Source organism: Homarus americanus, unplaced genomic scaffold, assembly GCF_018991925.1.
Source record: "Homarus americanus isolate GMGI-L3 unplaced genomic scaffold, GMGI_Hamer_2.0 scaffold52806, whole genome shotgun sequence".
In the NCBI taxonomy this organism is placed as follows: Eukaryota; Metazoa; Arthropoda; class Malacostraca; order Decapoda; family Nephropidae; genus Homarus; species Homarus americanus.
The window spans coordinates 8,864,556-8,884,579 of record NW_024720773.1 but is presented as its reverse complement, the minus strand read 5'-3'; the positions used below and the strand labels follow the sequence as shown (position 1 = coordinate 8,884,579).

At 37.9% G+C, this 20,024-nt stretch overlaps 2 protein-coding genes across 6 annotated transcripts; one reads left to right on the top strand and one right to left on the bottom strand.

Annotated features, from left to right (window-relative positions):
* The first annotated feature begins 273 nt into the window (after nucleotides 1-273).
* LOC121861026 lies at nucleotides 274-9,331 on the top strand. 5 transcript variants are annotated; one of them, XM_042358497.1, is made up of 6 exons: nucleotides 274-421; nucleotides 1,640-2,172; nucleotides 2,969-3,134; nucleotides 3,582-3,781; nucleotides 4,290-4,452; nucleotides 6,904-9,331. In XM_042358497.1, exons 1-5 carry the CDS (start codon nucleotides 365-367, stop codon nucleotides 4,435-4,437), a joined length of 1,104 nt encoding a protein of 367 aa, XP_042214431.1. In that variant the 5' UTR covers nucleotides 274-364; the 3' UTR covers nucleotides 4,438-4,452; nucleotides 6,904-9,331. The 5 variants fall into 5 exon arrangements, with proteins under 5 accessions (XP_042214431.1, XP_042214432.1, XP_042214434.1 ...); XM_042358500.1 differs by having other exon boundaries at nucleotides 369-495; XM_042358499.1 differs by lacking the exon at nucleotides 274-421 and adding an exon at nucleotides 506-633.
* Nucleotides 4,753-14,653, bottom strand: LOC121861028 (persulfide dioxygenase ETHE1, mitochondrial-like). Its single transcript, XM_042358503.1, has 7 exons — nucleotides 14,473-14,653; nucleotides 9,327-9,471; nucleotides 8,294-8,379; nucleotides 7,709-7,808; nucleotides 7,416-7,598; nucleotides 6,286-6,402; nucleotides 4,753-5,139 (listed from the first exon to the last, which is right to left on the bottom strand). The coding sequence occupies exons 1-7, from the start codon at nucleotides 14,587-14,589 to the stop codon at nucleotides 5,060-5,062; spliced, it is 828 nt and encodes a 275-aa protein (XP_042214437.1). The 5' UTR covers nucleotides 14,590-14,653; the 3' UTR covers nucleotides 4,753-5,059.
* Between the last annotated feature and the right edge of the window lie 5,371 nt (nucleotides 14,654-20,024).

The following is a 20,024-nucleotide window of genomic DNA, read 5'->3' as shown; positions in this document are numbered from 1 at the left end:
TAGATTTACAGAATTTAGTGAAAACTTGATTATTTTAACAAGCTGGTTTAATACTTACGGAATATAGTGCATGTATATAACTAATTTTCTATTTAATATTCTAGACGTTTGATTTATGTACTAACTACTTTAGAAGGCAGCTTTTTTTACAAAGTATATCAGAAGGAATTTAATTCCCTTTTTATTCACTTTAATTATTATTTTTTAACTTTTATTGACAAGGGAAAGTGAGCTCACAATTATTATAAAGCGACGTAATTTGCTAGACCAAGGTTCATTCGACACATTTATTACGTATTCGATTACTGTATCTCCTAAATTTCTGTTTATAATAATGGATTTTTACAACGGAATCATTATATAAATGTATAAATTTCAAATTAGTGTAGATTATGTTGCTGAAACACATCGTTGGTTAATAGTAAGTCAGAAATTATAAAGCGTCCTTCTCCACAATCTGTGTTTAAGGGAACAGTAGTGAAAAGTGTTAGTTAGGTGAGTAAAGGGTAATAGTTGACCATCTAGTGTCAATTGTAGGTTTGACTGAATAACTTTAGGTGTGTTGGTCAAGGTGGCCGTTGTTAACAGCAATTCCATGAACAGGATGAGTAAACTTTTAGTTGGGTGTATACAGTACGTGAAATACAGTACCTTTCTTTTGCCATTCAGTATAACAACAAGAGTAAAATAACTCTTGTCAGATGTGTTTGTGAATGAAAGAGTAAACTTAAAACAGTTGCCTCTAGCATAAAAAGAATAATTTATTTCAGCACTTGACAGACAGATATTTTGATGCTTATATTTAAATGGGTGGTAATTATATAGGACTAACCCACGAGCGAAATTGATTGAAAGCAATTATAAAAACGCCTGATTTTCATTGTTATATTATAGTGGACGCTGTTGTAGTTTGTGGAAATATGTTAAAAAAATTATATTTTTAATATAAACGCTACTTAACATTTGTGGGTATGAAGAACAGACCTAACCTACCTAACCAAACAAACCTACCTAACCTTACCTAACTTCCCCGGTAGATTAAACAGAAAGAACTTAACTATGATATGGTGAAATTTGAGGCTTTTTCTAGACGTGAGATATGGTTGCATCGGCGCTATGCAGCCCTGGCGGGTTAGTCTTATTTATTAACCAAATGGGTAATAGTTAAGGACAGTCGCCTGGGTAATCTCTGAAGGAGTTGTTCATTTTTCCACCTAACCTTAATTATCAGGTGCTGGAGGATAAAGTGACGCTACTCTTAGGTACTTTTCCAGCCAAGTGCCCTTAAATGCAAAAACACGTAAGCCACAGTGAGAAGATTTTTTTGTCTTGGCGAGTTTCCGTCTTAGTACAAAACCAAAGGCAGGATATGGTTACGTAGGATATGAACTGTGTTTACTGTGAAAATTTATGCTTTAAGTAGAATAAAAAAGTCCCCCCAAAACTCGAAAAATATAAATTTGCGATAGAAACGTAGTAGGTTAGTGTTTTGTTTTGAACACAATACTTGTGGTACTAAGAAGGACTGGTACACAGAAACTACATATAATTTCTAAAAAAAAAAAAAAAAAGCCAATTTAAAGTATTCAATGTTCAGATCATTTAATGTATTATTTCTGTATACAGTATATTTTTTCAGGTTATGGCTCTTCGAATGTGGAGAGTAAGGGCACTATGGATACGGGCTGCTGCTCTATGCCCTTCTTTTGGCTTAAGTTATGAGCTTAATAGTCTGTGTTCTAGGAAGACAATGTTGTATGGAAAACTGACCTACTGCTCTAGCTACAAATTCCAGGAGGACATTGATGACAAACTGGATGTTAAAGCTAGAAGTTGGAAAATTTTCAGTGAATTACAAGCCAAAGGATTACATAAATATTCTGAAAAACACACAGCCTCATTGTATCAACTCCTGTTAGACCTGGGAATAAAATCATCAACAATAGAAGCACAGTTAACAGCCACTCCAGACATCTTGGGATATTCAATAAAAAACTGGAGTGACACGTGTGAGGTTATGGTCGAGAATGGACTCTCAGGCATCAATATCCTCCAGAGCATAGCACTGTATCCTCAGCTCCTGCTTGTTAAACCCTCCACTTTGAGACAAACTCTTCTGCAGTATCAAGAGATCACTGTTGGAAAGCATAACCTTTTGTCACTTGTTATCAGGTAATAAATTATATGTTTTGATTTGGTATTACTGTACTGTATAGATAGTATTGGGTTAGATAAGGTGAATTCTATATCAGTTTCATTAACCCTTAAACGGCAGCCCTCATCAGTGGATATTGGCTGTAAGGACAGCAGCTAATGTCAGTGGACGTTTCATATTCCTTATGTTCCATTTTTTGCACAAACATTATAGGGGAGGATTAGGGAATTCTTAACCAACATTTAAGGGTTAATTGTCATCATCACTGTTTTATGGCCAGTTTTCAATCTTGCTTGGGTTAGCTATGATTACCTGATGGCATAGTATCCCAGTTGCTATCAGGCAAATTTGAAGTAAGTTATATGGCAAGATGCCCTTCCTTTCAGGAAAATAAGTTGTCTTCCAATCATTAGCTTCCTATAAATGTGGCTTGACTAGTTAATTAGAAAAGTATTTTGCCATTGATCTGTTGTTAGAAGTTTTTAAGGATCTACAATACAGTAAACCTCCATTAATATGGAAACCTGATTATTCCAGAGACTGTATTCTCTGAATTGTACTTTACAGGTGTTTAATTATTATTTTTTAATCAAATTTTCTTTTCCTGTTCTCACACTTTGTATCACAGAAGCAAGTCCTGGTTGGTACTCAGACCAACACTTTTTTCACTTTCTTACCCCATTTCCTTGTTTCTCATGTTTGCCATCTACTGTATATGACCAGCATAAGTACTGTATTATTTGACATTTTATTGTATTATGCTATATCATAAAATGTCTAATGAGCTTCTAACATGTATATTTGGTTCCTCAGGTACCCAGCTCTCTATCTCTTTCCACCTCGGGCAGTTAAGAAGCGAATGGGATTATTAAGTTCTATGTTTCCACCGACTGAACTGAAAACTTTGATCCGGAACAACCCAAATATTCTTACTGATAAATGGGAGACTATTTCAAAAAAAATTATGTATATCCATGAAGTAAGTTGTACAGGTACTGTAGATAATTCAGTAGCTGCATAAGACCTAACATATTTTGTAACTGTGCTTAACTGGTGAATGGTGATGTAGCACCTGTCACTTTGAAAAGCAAATATATCAGCTGGTATATTCTAATATCTTAGCATTGATTTATATCATCAGTCTAGAGCATTTAGTTTATTTGTGATTTTATTATTTATATATTGGCTCTTTCAAGTTAATTCTTTATTCATTTATTCTTCAGTGTAATGAGTATATTGTATAACCTCCACCTGTCTTAATATGACACACATGCATTTCAGTTTCCTGTCTGCATCAGAGTACAGTACAGTATAGTATAGTACAGTACAGTAATTTTAAATGATATCAGGTAGTTTCATCATTTTATAGAGTAAGACATAGCCTTCACAACCTACTAAGTCATGTCCTATCTCTCGTACTTATCAGGAAATGGGATTAGAACAACCACATTTGGCTGCCAGTAAGGCCTTAAGGAAACCTCTGTTGCACATCAAAACGCGACATCAGTTCCTTTACCGAGCAGGAATTTACAAGACCCCAAACTTATTGAGAGATAAGCAGAGTCACAAGAGGAATGCTTCATTGTCTGACATAATGGATACTTCAGATAAATACTTTGCTAACAGGTGGGTGATAAATCTTTGTAACCTGTTTTTGTCTGCTCTCTCTCTTCCAGTGGGTGACAGACAGTAGCACCTAACTATCTGCTTGTGTGTGCATAGTCCAAATATCCATCTTAGCATAAGGTCAACATAATAACCTGAGAAATAGATATTGATAAAAATTGGCATGTTGATGTAATCCAACAACATCTGAGATAAGTTTGATAGTGTTTACCCTTTATATATCATGGAGTTATAGGCCATTTTTGTTTAGTGTTGGGGAACTGTGAATCTTTGTTGCCTTAGTAGTAACTCTGGTTATGGTATGCTGTATATTTATAAGAAAGAATATAGTCTAGGGAAAATGTTGTTTGTGTGCATACAGTATTTGCTGGAGATGCTTGAAACAACAAAAAACAGGTAAAAATCATCATATAAGCTTGCAATTGGTTCAGCAGGTATACAGTATAAATACGTAATGATAAATAGTAGTTTGACCAAGGATAGACAACAAAGCCATTTATATTTTCAGAGTTGCAAGATTAACAGACCTGGAGTACAGTGTATTTGCCTGTATGATGAAGGAGGAAGAGGAATTAGAGCACAGTTACTCTGACGACAGTGATTTCGACGAAACCAATGACCTTGAGTTTGAAGAAATGCCAAGACATGGCAGCTGAATTTCATCACAATGTGTTAGTAGCTATTTATTATGATTGTAGTAGGATTTATTTGATGAAATTATAAATAGTTTTTTGAGATTACTGATTTTTTTATTTAAAAATACAGATGATCCTGTTAAGTCATACAGGGGCCTGCAGCTGCTAGATTAGGTTATGAAAGTTGTGGAAAGAGTGATTGAGAAATTGATAAGGGAGAGAGTAGACAAAATTTAAATGCAGTTTATGTATAGTGTATTGTACATTCATCTATTGATCTAATCCGTTATGGTATCTGGATTAGGTCAACAAGACTTAATTTCATAAGAAAAGACATTTGGGTGTCAATGTATTTTATTACTTACACAGTACTGTACTTTACAAATCATATACAGGTAGTAGTTTTATATAGTACATCCTTTTTTATTCACTAGATTCACTACAGTTTACAATTACTGTATTTACCTTGGCGGCATTTGGAAGGTGCATGTATTATGAAATAATTTAAAAAAATATACTGTAGATGGATTTCCTGATATATTTGTTCATATTACCAAATCATCATTTTCAGCCTTAGTTGTTATGAGTGATTTTATCAAAATTGATTGCAGTGTCATAAAACATATTATTATTCATGTTACAGTTATTTGGCATCAAACTTTGCAGCTAAGTCCTCGGGTAGATTATGTAGCCCACACACCTTGTTAGCTGGCAGGGACACATCTGAAGGTAGGAGCAATACACATTACCATTATTTAATTTTTTGGCACATTGTTTGGTGTAAATATGATACTTAGATCTCCATATTTACATCAGTGTACTCAGAATTATGAAATTTATTGAAAAACTCAGTGTAGTAAAATTTGGACCACATTAATCTCAAGATATCCATTTCTGGTTTTTTAGTCTACATTCATTTATTTTATATTATATATATATAAATAATAATAGCTGGTCTTTTGTTTTTCAAAAGTGCCAGTTTTTCTAAAGAATTTGTTAGTGCTTGAAATACTGCAAAGTCAATGACTTGAGAAATAAAAAGAAATACAGTAGTGCACTTCAAAAAAGGTTACAAACTGACAGTTTAACTTCTTTATAATTCCCCATCACTGTACCCTGTTAAGGGTCATAAGCTTTCAAAAAAAAGAAAGGTCTTAAGTTGTTTCTTGAAGGCCTCCACAGAAATTAGCTGCTTCATGGATGCAGGCAACCAAATTGTACAATCCGGGTGTTGTATAGGAAAAGGATCAGGCAGCAAAAGAACATTCCTGTACTGATCTAGGCTCCTCAAGGGGTGAAGGATAGTCACTAGTATGCAAAATCATTTCAGAATGTGTAGTCGGTAGAATTAGTAGGTTGGCCAAATACTTGGGTTCACCAAACATTAGTGTCTTAAAAGTTATTAGACAGAGTTCGAACTCAATAGTCAACCCGAGACTAAATAAGTGAATGTAATACATGTAGTGTAATAAGACACAGAGAAGCCTAGCAGTACTATATGATTTACACTTGAATCTAGTAAATTACATATATTTGTAATAAAGTACTTAAACATATCTTAAAAGTCATCACACAGGTACTCAATGAAAAACAAATCAGGTACTGTACAGGTATTTGAAAAGATCACCAATTTTGTTCCAACTCTTGGTATGCATGATGAAATAAAATATAAATACTATTGCACTGTATCTATAGCAGTCTGATAATACTGTGTGTTGAAAAAATATGCATTAGAGAAAAAATGCAAGCTGGTAAAGAACTTAAATTTGCCCCCAGCACTCAGCACTACATTTAAACCTCTGCTTCAGCAAAACTTACTTACCTTACCTACTAGCTATAAATATGGGAATAAAGTAAATTCGCCCTTACCAATTTTCTTTGGGAAAGCCAGACCAAGATTGTTCATGATGTCCACAAATTCTTCCTTGTTCTTGGTCAGCCTTGGGTTGTATTTTTTCTCCTCTGCTATGGTTGTTACAGTTTGGCCTGTATAAAAGTAAATTTAATCTGTTAGTGAGGCCATTAATCACTTTCATGGAGTGTTTAATTTTATTCTGGTTGATGTAAAGTATCACATCTGAACTACCTGGTAATTATAACTACCGGTAATGTGATAATGTACATACAGTATTGGGATATTTTTTTCATGTATAAAAGCATTTTCCTACATTTACATAATACAAAAATAGAATGTGTACAGGTAAAACGTATGTCTTTGAGTTGACTGGTATGGAAGATATATAATTCAAAGTTGAAAACTGTAATATACTGTACAGTATTCTTATTATATGTGACCCAGGCTGGGGATTGAAACAAGGACACAGTGAGTGACATGTTTAGAAGTTGGTTATTTTCAACTTAATGAGCCAAGTTATGATTTTGAGGAGGTTTTTGTGGGAGAGAGAAGAAATGACATGCAGTAATTGGGATTCGCTTGGCACAGTCGTGGTAGAAACCCTATAATAAAAATTGACATATGGCTTTCAGAATGCTAGAGGCGACCTTGACTGCAGAAAAGTGGAAGTACTGGACTACAACAATGAGCTGGATGAGGATCAAATATTGGAAATGCTTGACCAAATCATATGATTTTCATGCCGTAAAATACTGTAAATGGTTTTATTTAGATGTGCACCTATTCCAGTACAGTATTATAATTGTCCCATGGTTGTACTGTACATTGTTTCTGGTAATAAATGTTATACAGTACTGTATATACAGTACTGTATAACATTAAAAATGAATATCAAGTAAGCATAAATGCCCAAATTGGAATTTTTTTAACGGTTTTAAGGGCTAGTGGAAGTTGATAAGGATGAGTAAATTTTAAAATCTACAGTACTAACCCTGCTGGCGACTAAATATGAACAATGAACTTGCATCCCTGCACATGATATTTAAAATAAAAAAATGGGTAGTCAGTAAAGATATAGAGTACAGTCTCAATGTTTACTGATAAAAAAAATTTATACTGTAATATCTACAGAAATTAAACTTACCCTTATAATCGTGAGCTGGATAAAGCATGAATTCATGAGGAAGACTCAAAATTTGGGAATGTACAGAATTATACAGGGTTTCTGGGGAGCCTTCCTGGAAATCCGTCCTTCCACAACCACGTATCAGCAAGGCATCTCCGGTGAAAGCAAATTTCTGATCATGGCTCACGTATGTTACACAACCTGACAAAGGCAGAATTATTTTTAGAATTTGTGTATCCAAAATTTTTAATTAATTCATTTGGTTAATAGGCTAGGAATAACTCAGAATTATCATGCAAGGATAAACTCACCATTGGTGTGACCAGGTGTACAGCGGACTTCTAGCTTTTGATTTCCAAAAGTCACTGTATCACCATGTTCGACCAAAACATCAGCTGTAGCCCCTGACACCTGAAATCATATAATATGCGAATAGGTATTGTTTCACTAAAAAATTCTTATTGTTTTACTTTTTAAACCCTTGACTCAAAGTCACTTATCAAATCAGCTCAAAGTTGTGCCACCTTGGATCCCCCACTAAGTTCATTGATTTATTTAATATGATCTAAATACAATTACCCTGTGTATAATATGGTCAGTATGCCTGTGTAAAGATATAAACCCGAAGCCAGGCCTGTGGTTTCTAACCCAAAACCTAGAAAGTTTCAAAGACAAAGCCAAGTCCAAAAGGCATAGCTTGCAGAAGCCAAAGCTGCTTCAGCCTCATACCTGATAACCATAGTGTTTTTCTTTCTTTTTTATTGTCAGGTCTCTGACTTTTGTAGTGTTTTGAGTGCTAGTTAATTCTTTAGAAGTACTGAGGCTCTTTTGAGAGACAAAAGACCAGTTATTATTATTATTACAGTACTGTACTGTACTTGTACTGTAGTTATTACCTTAGCAATGAGGGACTGACAGCCGGGTACAAGTTTCTTGAGTAGACCACTACCAGTGATGTGATCAGCATGGACATGGGTGTTCACTATAAGAAAATTAAATTAACACAGTTTAAGTGTGAGGTAGAAAATGGCTTTTTTTATCTCGGGAATTGCTTGGTAACAGCTTAGAGTAAAAATGCTTAGGGGCTTGGTAACTAAGGCCTTACAGATTGACAGGTAAAGTACCAGCAAGAAGTTTAGATAGTGTACTGTAAAAGTGCAGGTACCAAGAACCAGGAGACTATCAGTACAGTAGTTTATAAAGCTCTGGGATAGAGAAAGAGGAATAAAAGTGATTCAGTATACCTGTACTAGCATCAGTCATCAAGGATATAAAGTTGTAACCCTGTCCATCATATTCCTTTATTACAGTACAATACTGTACAGTTCTTAAATAAATTTAATGCTCTCCAGCCCTCAAAAACCATACGAGTGATTTATAAACTTGAATACAGTATACAGTACTTCATGTTCTACAATAAGTAGAAAAATACAAATTGAAGAAGACAATATATTGTACTGTACTGTATAGTTATTTTCTTTTAAGTGTTGGTCATGGGATACAGAAAACCAAAAGAAAGTGGGGGAAAGTAGGGACAGGAAATGTTTACCAATACTGTATTATGCCATTCTTCAATTGTTCTTTAAACATTCTTCCTCTTATGTGCATTTTGCTCATTTTCACAAAATATATCTCGGTATAAGCCAATTATGAAAATAATTGCATTTAATATTAATAAACGTTGTCATTATAATTTTTTACTTAAGTAGAGCACAGCTAGATGTGTACAATCACGAACAAAAGTCTATTCCTTCCCACCCTGAAGCAGTATCAACCCCAAATGAGATAAAACAGCACCAGATAATGGTCAGGGTAAATCAGTCTCACCATAGGGGGGGAAAGGGGGGACTTTTGTTTGCAAATATACATTATCAAGATACAGTATATAAGTATAATGTAATTGATATAGAATTGAGAATATACACTTACTGACATATTTTAGATTTAGTCCGAGCTCCTTCACTGTTTTTGCATCTCTTTCTGCCAGCTCTATGACAGGATCAATGAGAACCGCATCCTTCGTGTTGGCATCAGCCAGCAGGTATGTGTACGTACAGCTCTCACGGTCAAACAGCTGTGAACACAAAATTTACATATGGACATGCTACTGTGGTAAGTAAACAAGTTACTGTAATATTGTACCTGTACACTGTAATACTGTACAGTACTGTTTGTAGACAAGTGGAAAAATGTTGACTAGGAAACTGCACAGTAATGTAGAAAGTGGGTGATACTGCAGGTAAGTAATGTACTGTAACAAAATAGGTGATGCTGATAAGCAATGGACTGTAACATAAAAAAATCGAGAAATAATTAGTACAGGTATGTATCCATACAGTACATATTGCTAAGTAGCTTAGAGAAATAAAAAAAAAAATATCTTGGTAAGTAATACACTGCACCTTATGAAACTTAGAAAAAACAGTAGGTGGAACATTATAGTATTTAAGATGAATGGAAAAATATCAAGTTCGGTTTTCAAAGTGTAAATACTGTAGTACAGGTATTGGAACCTACTTTATCAGCGAATCATTAATTTGCAATACCTTAATACCTACATACTTTGAGATGTGGAATATTGTTATTGTTACCACTATTCTTTTTCTTATTACTTTATTTTATACAACACTGGATTTGCACTCACTTTTGAACTAAAGTGTTGACAACTACAGTATATGTATGTACGTACAGTATAGTTTACTGATGAAGAAGCCAGATAGAGTACTTAAAACATGATGTACTTCGGGTATTGCATCAAGTTAGACCTATTACTGAGATACAGTAACAAGTCAGGCATGGTAGGTGTGGAATACCCATCTCTGCCAGTTCTGTTAGTGTCACCCCACTTTGACGATTAGGTTAGGTTAAGGTAAGCTGAGTTTGGATCTCTGGTGTAATTATTTATTTGTTAGTTGCACTAGAACTAACAAAACTTACATAAATTGGAGTTAATATTCGTTTTATTTTGCTCTGAACCTGGTGTGTGTGCAACCACAGTGAGGAGATTGATCAAGGGTATCAGCTTATCAAACCCTTTAGGTTATCAGTGAAAATGTTAGCCATTATCTGATAACGAGATTCCACAGATGAAATACTTAAAGGGGAATCTGTTAAAGAGGAGAACTCCAATCAAGGGTGGGTCTAGAGTTAGGGGAGGGGGGTTCAATGACGTCTGGTAGTACAGTAGGTGTAAATGAAGGCACAATATGAACTAGATAAAATAATAAAAATAAACGAATAATATACGTAATTTACGTGGTCATGGAACATCTACTTTATTGAATAGAAATTATCCCAATACGTGCACTGTCTATGGACATGCCTAGTATGTAGAGTACAGATGCCTCCATTTAGAACGGGTACAGTGGCTGGCGTGTTTTGTGAGATGTGGCACCACCAGACAACAGATAGGAGTCGATGACATTCTACTTGGTAATCTATATTAATACTAGAACCATGCAGGAAATGCATGCATACACGGATATGGGGGGGGGGGGGGACTGCTTATGTAGCATCCTTGGGCTAGTTACTATAGCATGGTTATTTCTGCCCATTCTGCTAGTTTTACTATTATGTAAATAAACAGTGATGCACATCTCACAAAACACGCCATCCACTGTACCCATTGTAAATGTAGGCTACTGTACATGACCGTAAGTGGTGTGGCAGTCGAGTGGATACAACGCTTGCCTCTTGTGTTGAAAGTTGTTGGTTCATGTCTAGGAAATCCCCAATACACCCAGCTGTGAATGTGTTTCTAAGTTTTCGTTTGGGAAATGAAAACCGGCCACACTGCCCCTAATGGGACATCCGGCCAGTGGGACCCACTCACCCTTTAACTGTAATCTTCGAGTAAATTAGCTTTAAGTATTGACTGCTAAATATTAAGTAGGTTGCCATTCTTAAAGCCAACATTTCATGTACTGTACTGATACTGGTTTTACATAAAACTTAAGAAAATTTTGAAAGGGAATACAGTACTGTACACCCTCATACGAACGTTGACTGATGGCGGCGAGTTATTCAATGAAAGTGTTTTGCAGAGAAATAAAACTATACTTCAGGTTTCTTTCTTCTGCTTTCTACTAACCTTCAACTGCTCATGGTCAAACCTCGTAGACGCAATCAATAACAATGTTTTATTGAAGAAAGTAATTGGTATAAAGTGGTCTACAGTAAGCAATGTTGGAAAAAAGGTACGAACATACTCATTAAACCATTTACCTGTATTTAAAGCATGTGGATCCAACTTAATGATCCTCGTATAGTTTTGGTTTGATTAGGATAAAATTTTTAAATTCGTATCATATATGAAAAAAATAATCATGGTCATCTTCGTGGTAATTTTTTAACAGGCCATTTTGCCTAGCTGATACTCATTAAGAACGAAATAAACACTTGCCTACATTGTGAGTTGTGTGTGAAGACAAAAACAACGATTACATAACTTAATTTCTTAAAACAGTGCGGTAATGGAAACACAGTGGAGTGGCAAGGGTGCATTTGATTGCGTCAGAAGAGCAGGTGCATGAGGTGGTTGGTGCATGCAGGGAGAGTTGTGAGTCATCTGTGTCAATGTTACAGCGGCCTTGCCTGTCATGTAAGTAAACCACGATCTTATCACAAAATATAAGAGACTAAGTTTGGTGTACTGTGGTAGTTATAACTTATATCTCCGAAATTGTTGGGGATTATGGACATGACTGATGTATACCATAACGTGACCTCATAATTTTCTTGAAACATGGCAAGGACAAGCATGGTTGTGTTCAATGATTGACCAAATGCGATTCAAATTGGCGATATGGCGTTCATTTTTAGATCGTTTTCTTTTAACAAAATACAATACTCTTTCAAAGTACGACACGCGGCCTCAAGTTATAAAAGTATATCTGTACTGTACATTACTGTATTTTGAAATGCCTGGGACAGCAGACCTCTGCTAAGGTAGCTAATAGTTGTAGGCATTCATTAATATTTCATGTATACTCATGATGTGAAAATAAAGTTTATTCTTTCCGTACATGTGCGAGTACGCGATTTTTTTTCCTGAGGGCTTCCGTCATTTTGAACAAGCGGCACCGTCGCAGTTTGAAGCTCGCCACCACTATGTGGGGTACGAGTTGTTTGTTCACACTCAGGATGGGATGGAGAAAGGAAACTCACAATGTGCTCTCTGTATACATATTGTATTGGATGTACAATGCAGCTTAGTGCTGGGGGGTAGCAGCGTGAGTCCAAGTGTGATGTAGAGAGAGCTGGTTGGTGAGGGTGCTCAGAGGAGGACCAGCTTGTGTGTCGCAATGGTCGCCGGCGGGAGCGAAGGCCGCCAGGCAGGAGGAGGTGTTGCTTGCTGGTTGGTGTAGGTAGAAAGAGAGAGAGGTAGGTCACCACGAGGTCAGGTCTTATATAGCGGAGGTAGGCGGCGCTGGTTGACCTAGACCACGAGGCATACACTGGGGAATTCGCGGGGTCGGCTACTCAGCGACAAACCGTTTGTAGGGGAGGTATTCACTGCAACTATACAATCACCTGGTGGCAGCAAGAATTCGTTCTATCTTGGCCGTGCTGGCTAGGTTAGGTTATTATTTGTTTGTATTAGTATCTATGAATGATTGTCTCTTATTCTTTGTTACGGAGTGTACAGTTCAAAATGACGGAAGCCCTCAGGAAAAAAAAATTCACGTGCGGACTTGTGAGCTCAACTACTGAACTTTATTCACACTCTGTATGATTCCGTTGTACAGCAATCGGTATATTATTTCCTTCCTGCCCATACCTATGACCTCTTGACACCCACATTGTTACCTTCACCATCACCATGAAAACTACTAATATAGTACTGTACTATAATTAAATCACCATTTTCATCATAGCTGATATCACCATCATTATTATGATCACACAAAAAACATCGCTTATCACCACCACCACTATTATCAATAGTGATTCATTGCTATTATTACCATCATCATGACTGACGCTTGTTAATGCAGCAGCCAAAGTGCTGTACGTGCAGTCTACCACGTCTTTCTCACCCCAACTTCCACGGTCCCTCCATTCGCCCCCCCCCACCCTCATTGCCGTACGTCACAACATTCTGCAGCTCTGCACAAGGATAAAGAAATGAATACACGTACCATTGGATTACAGATCATATTGCACAAGACATTAGTATACATTATATTAGGACTTTAACAGTGGAGAGGTGAAATATTAATAAGTATGTGTGTGTTTGTGTGAAATTGTGCACGATTCCGTGAATAAATGACGATGGATTTTAACCAAACATGATAAGCGCTCTAGTCATTTTATCACCACAAGATCTAAGAAAAGTGTCATCTCGTTATTTCCGGTGCCACGTTGGGAAATTATGGCTACTTGGACTTGGAAAATATGGGGGGGACTTTGCTTCTAATAATAATGGATTAGTGATCCAGTACACATATCCTGCCTGCGGAAGTAATAACTAGACTCAACCAGGCTGCTTTGCACTGCATTCCTACAAACAAAGACCAAGGCCTGTCATGTCATCACAAGTGCAGTCTATAGGCCTGTTTATCTTGTCTGTCTCTGTGGTGGTAACCTGAATCTCACCAACGGAAATAGTTTACGTTTTGGGGCAAATGGATTTGAAGTTTGGCGGTGTTAAAAATTTATATGGTACCAGTTCCTCACCGAAATACTAATCGAGGGATCTTTAGAGATTTTCGCTATTTATAGAAAAACAAATATAATTTTTAATTCTTTGAGTACAGAGTATTTGCTGTAATTAACTATAAAACAAACAAAATAAACTTGGAGTACGGCTTAACCCCTTGAGCACATTGATTGATTAATCCTTTGTTTATGATCCCTTAATCATTGGAGTACGATATTTCCATTCATACATTTCAGTGTGTGTAAAACTCATTATCATATTAATTACACACTTTTAACAATGTGGACTGTGGATTTTAAGAAAATAAGAATTTATTGACGGAATTAACTTGTAGGTTCGAATTTGCGGATACTTTATAAATTATATTCATATGGAAAGAAATTGCTTTAATAGAATCAATTGTTTTTAGCTTACCTGTCTAAAGATCATGTTGTTGTCCCTCGCTAATGCACTCATGGTCCTTAAGGTGAATCTGATTGGATATGAGTGGTTCCAGCTCTGCACTGTGGCACGAATAACACTTGTGTACATTAAGCTGGCCTGACCGATCCCTTGCGAAGTTAAGACACTTGTTACAGACGACCGTGCGACCCTGGCAGTATCTCTGATAGCTGTGAAGTTGCCAATGAGTGTTTTGTTGTCTTACCAGAGAAAATGGGAAGTGCTACACAATCTTGTCCATATTCTCTGGCCTGGGGTCCAAACGACGAATATTCCTCATAATCGAAGATGTAAGGATGTATCTGATTGACTTAACCAAACGTACGAAAATTACATTAAACAGTAGCTTCAAAATTAAGTTACATTCACTTCGCATCAAATAAAACATAAATGACCGACTGCTAGTGAGCTGACAAGTAGTGAAGAGAATAATTAATAAATGTCCAAGGTGATGACCCTATAGTCTACACGTTCGCACAACACAAGAGTTCAAAGTAATAATTCAGAATACTACGAACTATTATTGAAATGTAATTTATTCCTAAAACTATTTAAAACTGTGTATGAGTCATGACGTACACTTGTTTTGTTTGCAATGTCATACTTTCTCACAACTACTGTCTATAAGGTATCTAAGGCTAAAGGTCAAAGGTTATGGTAAAATTTCGTATGATTTTTATACCACAGCACAGTTTCCAGCCGTCACCAACACTCCCTTCCTCCTGATCAATATCCCTCCTGCTGCAGACAGGACCTGGCATTTGACTTATTAGGGACTTGCCACGCCTTGCCATAAACAGATGTACTGTATCGGGAATTCTCCCCCACACACTTATCCCGCCACTCTATGTACCTTGCCAAGGAATTCCATGGCCCTTCAGGCACTTACACCCTTAAATGCACGAGTCGACTAGGCAATCATGAACTCTGCATGCTTCCTTGTTGAGCGCTGTAAACGGTTTTTACGCTACACCTTGTACAAGATGCAAGGGATTGCCCAATAAACTAGTCCCCTCGAGGGCAAATTATAATTATAATTTCTAACACAGGGACTTGCAATTCCCGTGGACTTTAACTGAACATGGAAACTGGTAACTGAGAAAATGATACTGGAATGACAGCTGGAGGAGATACTATCCTAATTCACTTAACGTCCACTATTATAGGTTTTGGTAATAGTTTACGACTTTGTTCTATTATAAAGAGCTATTTAAGGGCAAAACGTGTAAAGAAAATAACATTTATTATTGGGTAATTTACCGTATTACTGAGTGATGCGAGAACTGAGGTTTCCGACACTCTTGTAGAGATATTGTAGTGGATTTCTCCCCAACAAACGTTGTTTGTCGCTGAGTAGCCAACCCCGCGAATTCCGTAGTGTATGCCTCGTGGTCTAGGTCAACCAGCGCCGCCTTACATGACGGAGGTCAACTACTAAGCCACGCCTACCTCCGCTATTTAAGACCTGACCTCGTGGTGACCGCTCTCTTTTCTACCTACACCAACCAGCAAGCAACACCTCCTCCTGCCTGGCGGCCCTTGCTCCCGCCGGCGAGCATGGCGACCCACAAGCTGGTCCTCCTCTGAGCATCCTCACCAACCAGCTCTCTCTACATCACGCTTGTAACCACGCTGCCACTTCCCAGCACCAAGCTGCATTGTGCATCCAATACAACATGTATACAGAGAGCACATTGTGAGCTTTCTTTCTCCATCCCATCCTGAGTGTGAACCCAAATAACCCGTACCCCACAAATGGTGACCCCCGGAGATTCGCACTCACACAGGATGGAGGAGAAACTGATCACTCTCCCAGTCTTCAAGCAACATGGAAGACTGGCTTACCCACGCAGAGGCAGCTCTCATCGGCTCTACAGCTACTGTCTCTACACCGCAGGTTAGACACCCAAGAGCAGCTCTGCGACTAAGCAGACAGCCGCTCCTCTTCCTGCCCCAAGCACCACGTCCTACCGACCCCAACTCACCCGTCCTGCCTCAGACGCCGCCCCGGCCCAGCAGTACCCCCTGCCGCGGCCCATGCTCCTGAGTGCGGACCCACACACCCCTCTTTTCTCCCTCAGGTACCCCCCTGCTACTGTCCTGCACCCTGCTGCTGTCACGAGCCCTCATCCGCTTCTGCTGACGCAGCCCCTGCTCCTGACCTAGGCTCACACACCCCAGCAGGCGCACCTGACGACTCTGTACCTGCCGTGAGGGAAGCACAACATTCATCGCCTCCACACACCCTTTTTCTCCCTCTCTACTCCCACAGATATTGTGTATCTAGACAGTTGTCTCCTCTTGCGGCCGGCTCATCCACGCCCTCGCCGTTCTGGCTCACATGTGGCATGCACCGCCCGTTCTGCCTCACATGTGCCATGCACCCCTGCAGACAACAAGTCTCCTACACCGCCTGGAGGGAAGGAGGGGGTATTGTAGTGGATTTCTCCCCTACAAACGCTGTTTGTCGCTGAGTAGCCGACCCCGCGAATTCCTCAGTGTATGCCTCGTGGTCCAGGTCAACCAGCGCCGCCTTACATGACGGAGGTCAACTACTAAGCCACGCCTACCTCCGCTATTTAAGACCTGACCTCGTGGTGACCGCTCTCTTTTCTACCTACACCAACCAGCAAGCAACAATTCCTCCTCCTCCTGCCTGGCGGCCCTCGCTCCCGCCGGCGAGCATGGCGACCCACAAGCTGGTCCTCCTCTGAGCATCTCACCAACCAGCTCTCTCTACATCACGCTTGTAACCACGCTGCCACTTCCCAGCACCAAGCTGCATTGTGCATCCAATACAACACGTATATAGAGAGCACATCGTGAGTTTCCTTTCTCCATCCCATCCTGAGTGTGAACCCAAACATCCCGTACCCCACAATATACCCAAGACAAAACCCACTTGCTCTAGGAATACAGTACAAGGAGACATGCGCATGAACCATGCGGTGATTGACAGATTTAAGAAAAAAATATAAGAAATTCATGAGGTGGGTTACGACAAATGATGAGCACTGGTATTTGCTCATTGAACAGGGCAGGAGGATGTATGCCAGGTCCAGGAACCAAACAAATTTAAAGTGCAGAAGGGCTGAAAAAGAGTTTCGGAGGCGGATTGCAAGCGAAATTAAGTTAAACTTAAACCTAAAGACTTTCTTTTTACCGTTACGCAAATCGAAACAAAAAACACGTGTGGGCGTATCGGATCTGAGGCTTGAAGATGGTACGAATAGTTATACAGAATCTGATGAGGACATGGCGGAGGCGCTAAACAAATTATTTTCCGTATTCATAAGAGATGCAAACAATCTTCCTGCGTTTGAGGAAAGCCGTTTTGGCAGCGCTGACGCACATACTGTACAGTAGTGTTCTCAGAAGAGGGTATAATTATAAGAAATATATTGTCAAAGCTAAAGGTTTACAAGAGCCCTAGTTCTGATATGGTGCCTCCCTCCCCCTTGATCAAGCTTGTCAAGAAAAACCTTTTTGGTCGGGTCAGGGGATAAACACGTTCATTTTTCTGAGGTCAGACAGGCCTCGCTGACGTCGCGAAGGAAGGTTGTGTTGCTACTGCTTCGCAGTCAGTCCTTTGTAAGTATTTAGTTTTATTTTCACTTATCATGAGGGAGCGTAACCTCATTCATATGATGACCTCTTGTAACAGACGGGTTCAAACTGATCATGGGGGGGGATCTTTGTTCCGGTCATAACGGAAGGCACGAGGGTAGAGACCAAGTTGAGAAATGTTAAACAGTGTCGATAGCAGCATTCATTTTACGGTAGAAATGGAAGAATAAAGTAAATATACTGATCAGTGTATTATTAATATAAAATATAAGTATACATGTACTGTGAGTGTAAAGTATAAATGTACTTATGCACTGTACTGTACTAGAAAGGGTCCGCCTGAATATAAAAATATTAGCTTCAGCCACAACTACAGTTAATCTGCCTCTGATGGACGGGTCAGGTAGATGCTGTATTATTGAATCCAGGAAAAAAGTTACAAGAAAAAAAGTCAGATAAAAAGGTACGGAAAAAACCTAACTTAACCTAACCTACGTGCAATGCCATCATATATATATATATATATATATATATATATATATATATATAGTGTTGTCAATGTGTACAAGTCTTGTGACTTTTTTCCTGTGGACTCTATTTCCGCCCACCGTATTATTAACTTACGCCTTGAAGTAACTTCAGCAGATAATATGATTAAAGCATTCAATAAATATATATATATATATATATATATATATATATATATATATATATATATATATATATATATATATAATTTGTATTACTAATGAGCGGTAACAACCCGGTGAGGTAATTACCTCATTATTGTAATCCGGGAAGTACAATATTTGTTATTATATTTATTTTTTCCGCAAAACATTTCTTTATTTACAATTTGTTATTATTTTTATATTACTAGATAACTTAATTTACCCTAAATGTATGTCAAAATCTGTATATACGATCAAGTTTAAATTTAGACAAGGTTGTTGCCGGAAGGGTATGGAAACTGGAGTTGCTGATTAGCAACTTCACAAGTGGAGCTCAGTAGTAACGAAAGAGACACAGAGGGTGGAGGTGCTGCCGGTCGTCTCTCCCTTGACAGACGTTTCTTCTTTAAATGTATAGCAAGTTTCATTTTTAAATTATTTATGTGGTTAAATTTATACTTGTGTAAAGTTCTATATATTAAGGTAATTTATTTGTCGATTTTGTACCATTTATTGTAAAAGGAAGGACTACTTTAAATGAAAAAAAAATATTGAAGATACACAAGACAGTTAATTTTTTATTATTCTCAACAGCCGGTCATTTTTCGTTAACCACCCATCACCTTTTTACGAGTTTTCTCTTACCATTTAATAGATCTCTTCGAGAAAGGAGTGAATTTACTTGAATTTTGCGAGGCATTCCAAAAATAAACGATATTCGCGATTATTTGTTGTAATAATCACGAATTTTTTTAAGTCCTAATTTGATGTTATGATGACACGCAACGTCGCTTTACATTGTTGAGGTGGAAGGGGTGGTAATAACACCCCCCTCCCCACCTAAGGGAAAAAAGAAGTAATTTGCCCCAAAGATAAATGTCAGAATCGTCTAAAACAGCAATGTAGGATGTGGCTTGTTAGGTTAGTAAGTAGACTTAGTTTAGTTTTAACCTTTTTTCCCCTATGTGAAATTTTTTTATCGCTAGTTTTCTTGATGTTTAGGCGAGTGACATTTAATTATGGTGAAAATCACTTTTTTTCTGACCCTCTCCACCCAACAACCCCGCATTCCCAACTTGGACCCTTATATTGTTGGGGTGGAAGGGAGGTAGAAATAACAGAAACAGAAAAAAAGGGATTTGCCCCAAAGATAAATGTCAGAATCGTCTAAAACGGCAAGAAAACTAGCTAATTAATTTTTTGTGAAAAAGTGATGGGTGGTTAACGAAAAATGACCAACAAGCATATAGGCTAATGGTCGTTAACGCTCGTAATCACATTAACTAG

Bases quoted from the DNA above. Each gene is read 5' to 3' on its own strand.
- LOC121861026 (XM_042358497.1), top strand. From the start codon at position 365: ATGTATAAATTTCAAATTAGTGTAGATTATGTTGCTGAAACACATCGT. The intron at 422-1,639 runs GTAAGTCAGAAA...ATATTTTTTCAG, and splicing joins AAACACATCGTTGGTTAATA to GTTATGGCTCTTCGAATGTG. The intron at 3,782-4,289 runs GTGGGTGATAAA...TTATATTTTCAG, and splicing joins GATAAATACTTTGCTAACAG to AGTTGCAAGATTAACAGACC.
- LOC121861028 (XM_042358503.1), bottom strand. From the start codon at position 14,589: ATGTACACAAGTGTTATTCGTGCCACAGTGCAGAGCTGGAACCACTCA. The intron at 9,472-14,472 runs GTAAGCTAAAAA...TTGTGTTCACAG, and splicing joins ACAACATGATCTTTAGACAG to CTGTTTGACCGTGAGAGCTG. The intron at 5,140-6,285 runs GTAAGGGCGAAT...TCCTACCTTCAG, and splicing joins GGCTTTCCCAAAGAAAATTG to ATGTGTCCCTGCCAGCTAAC.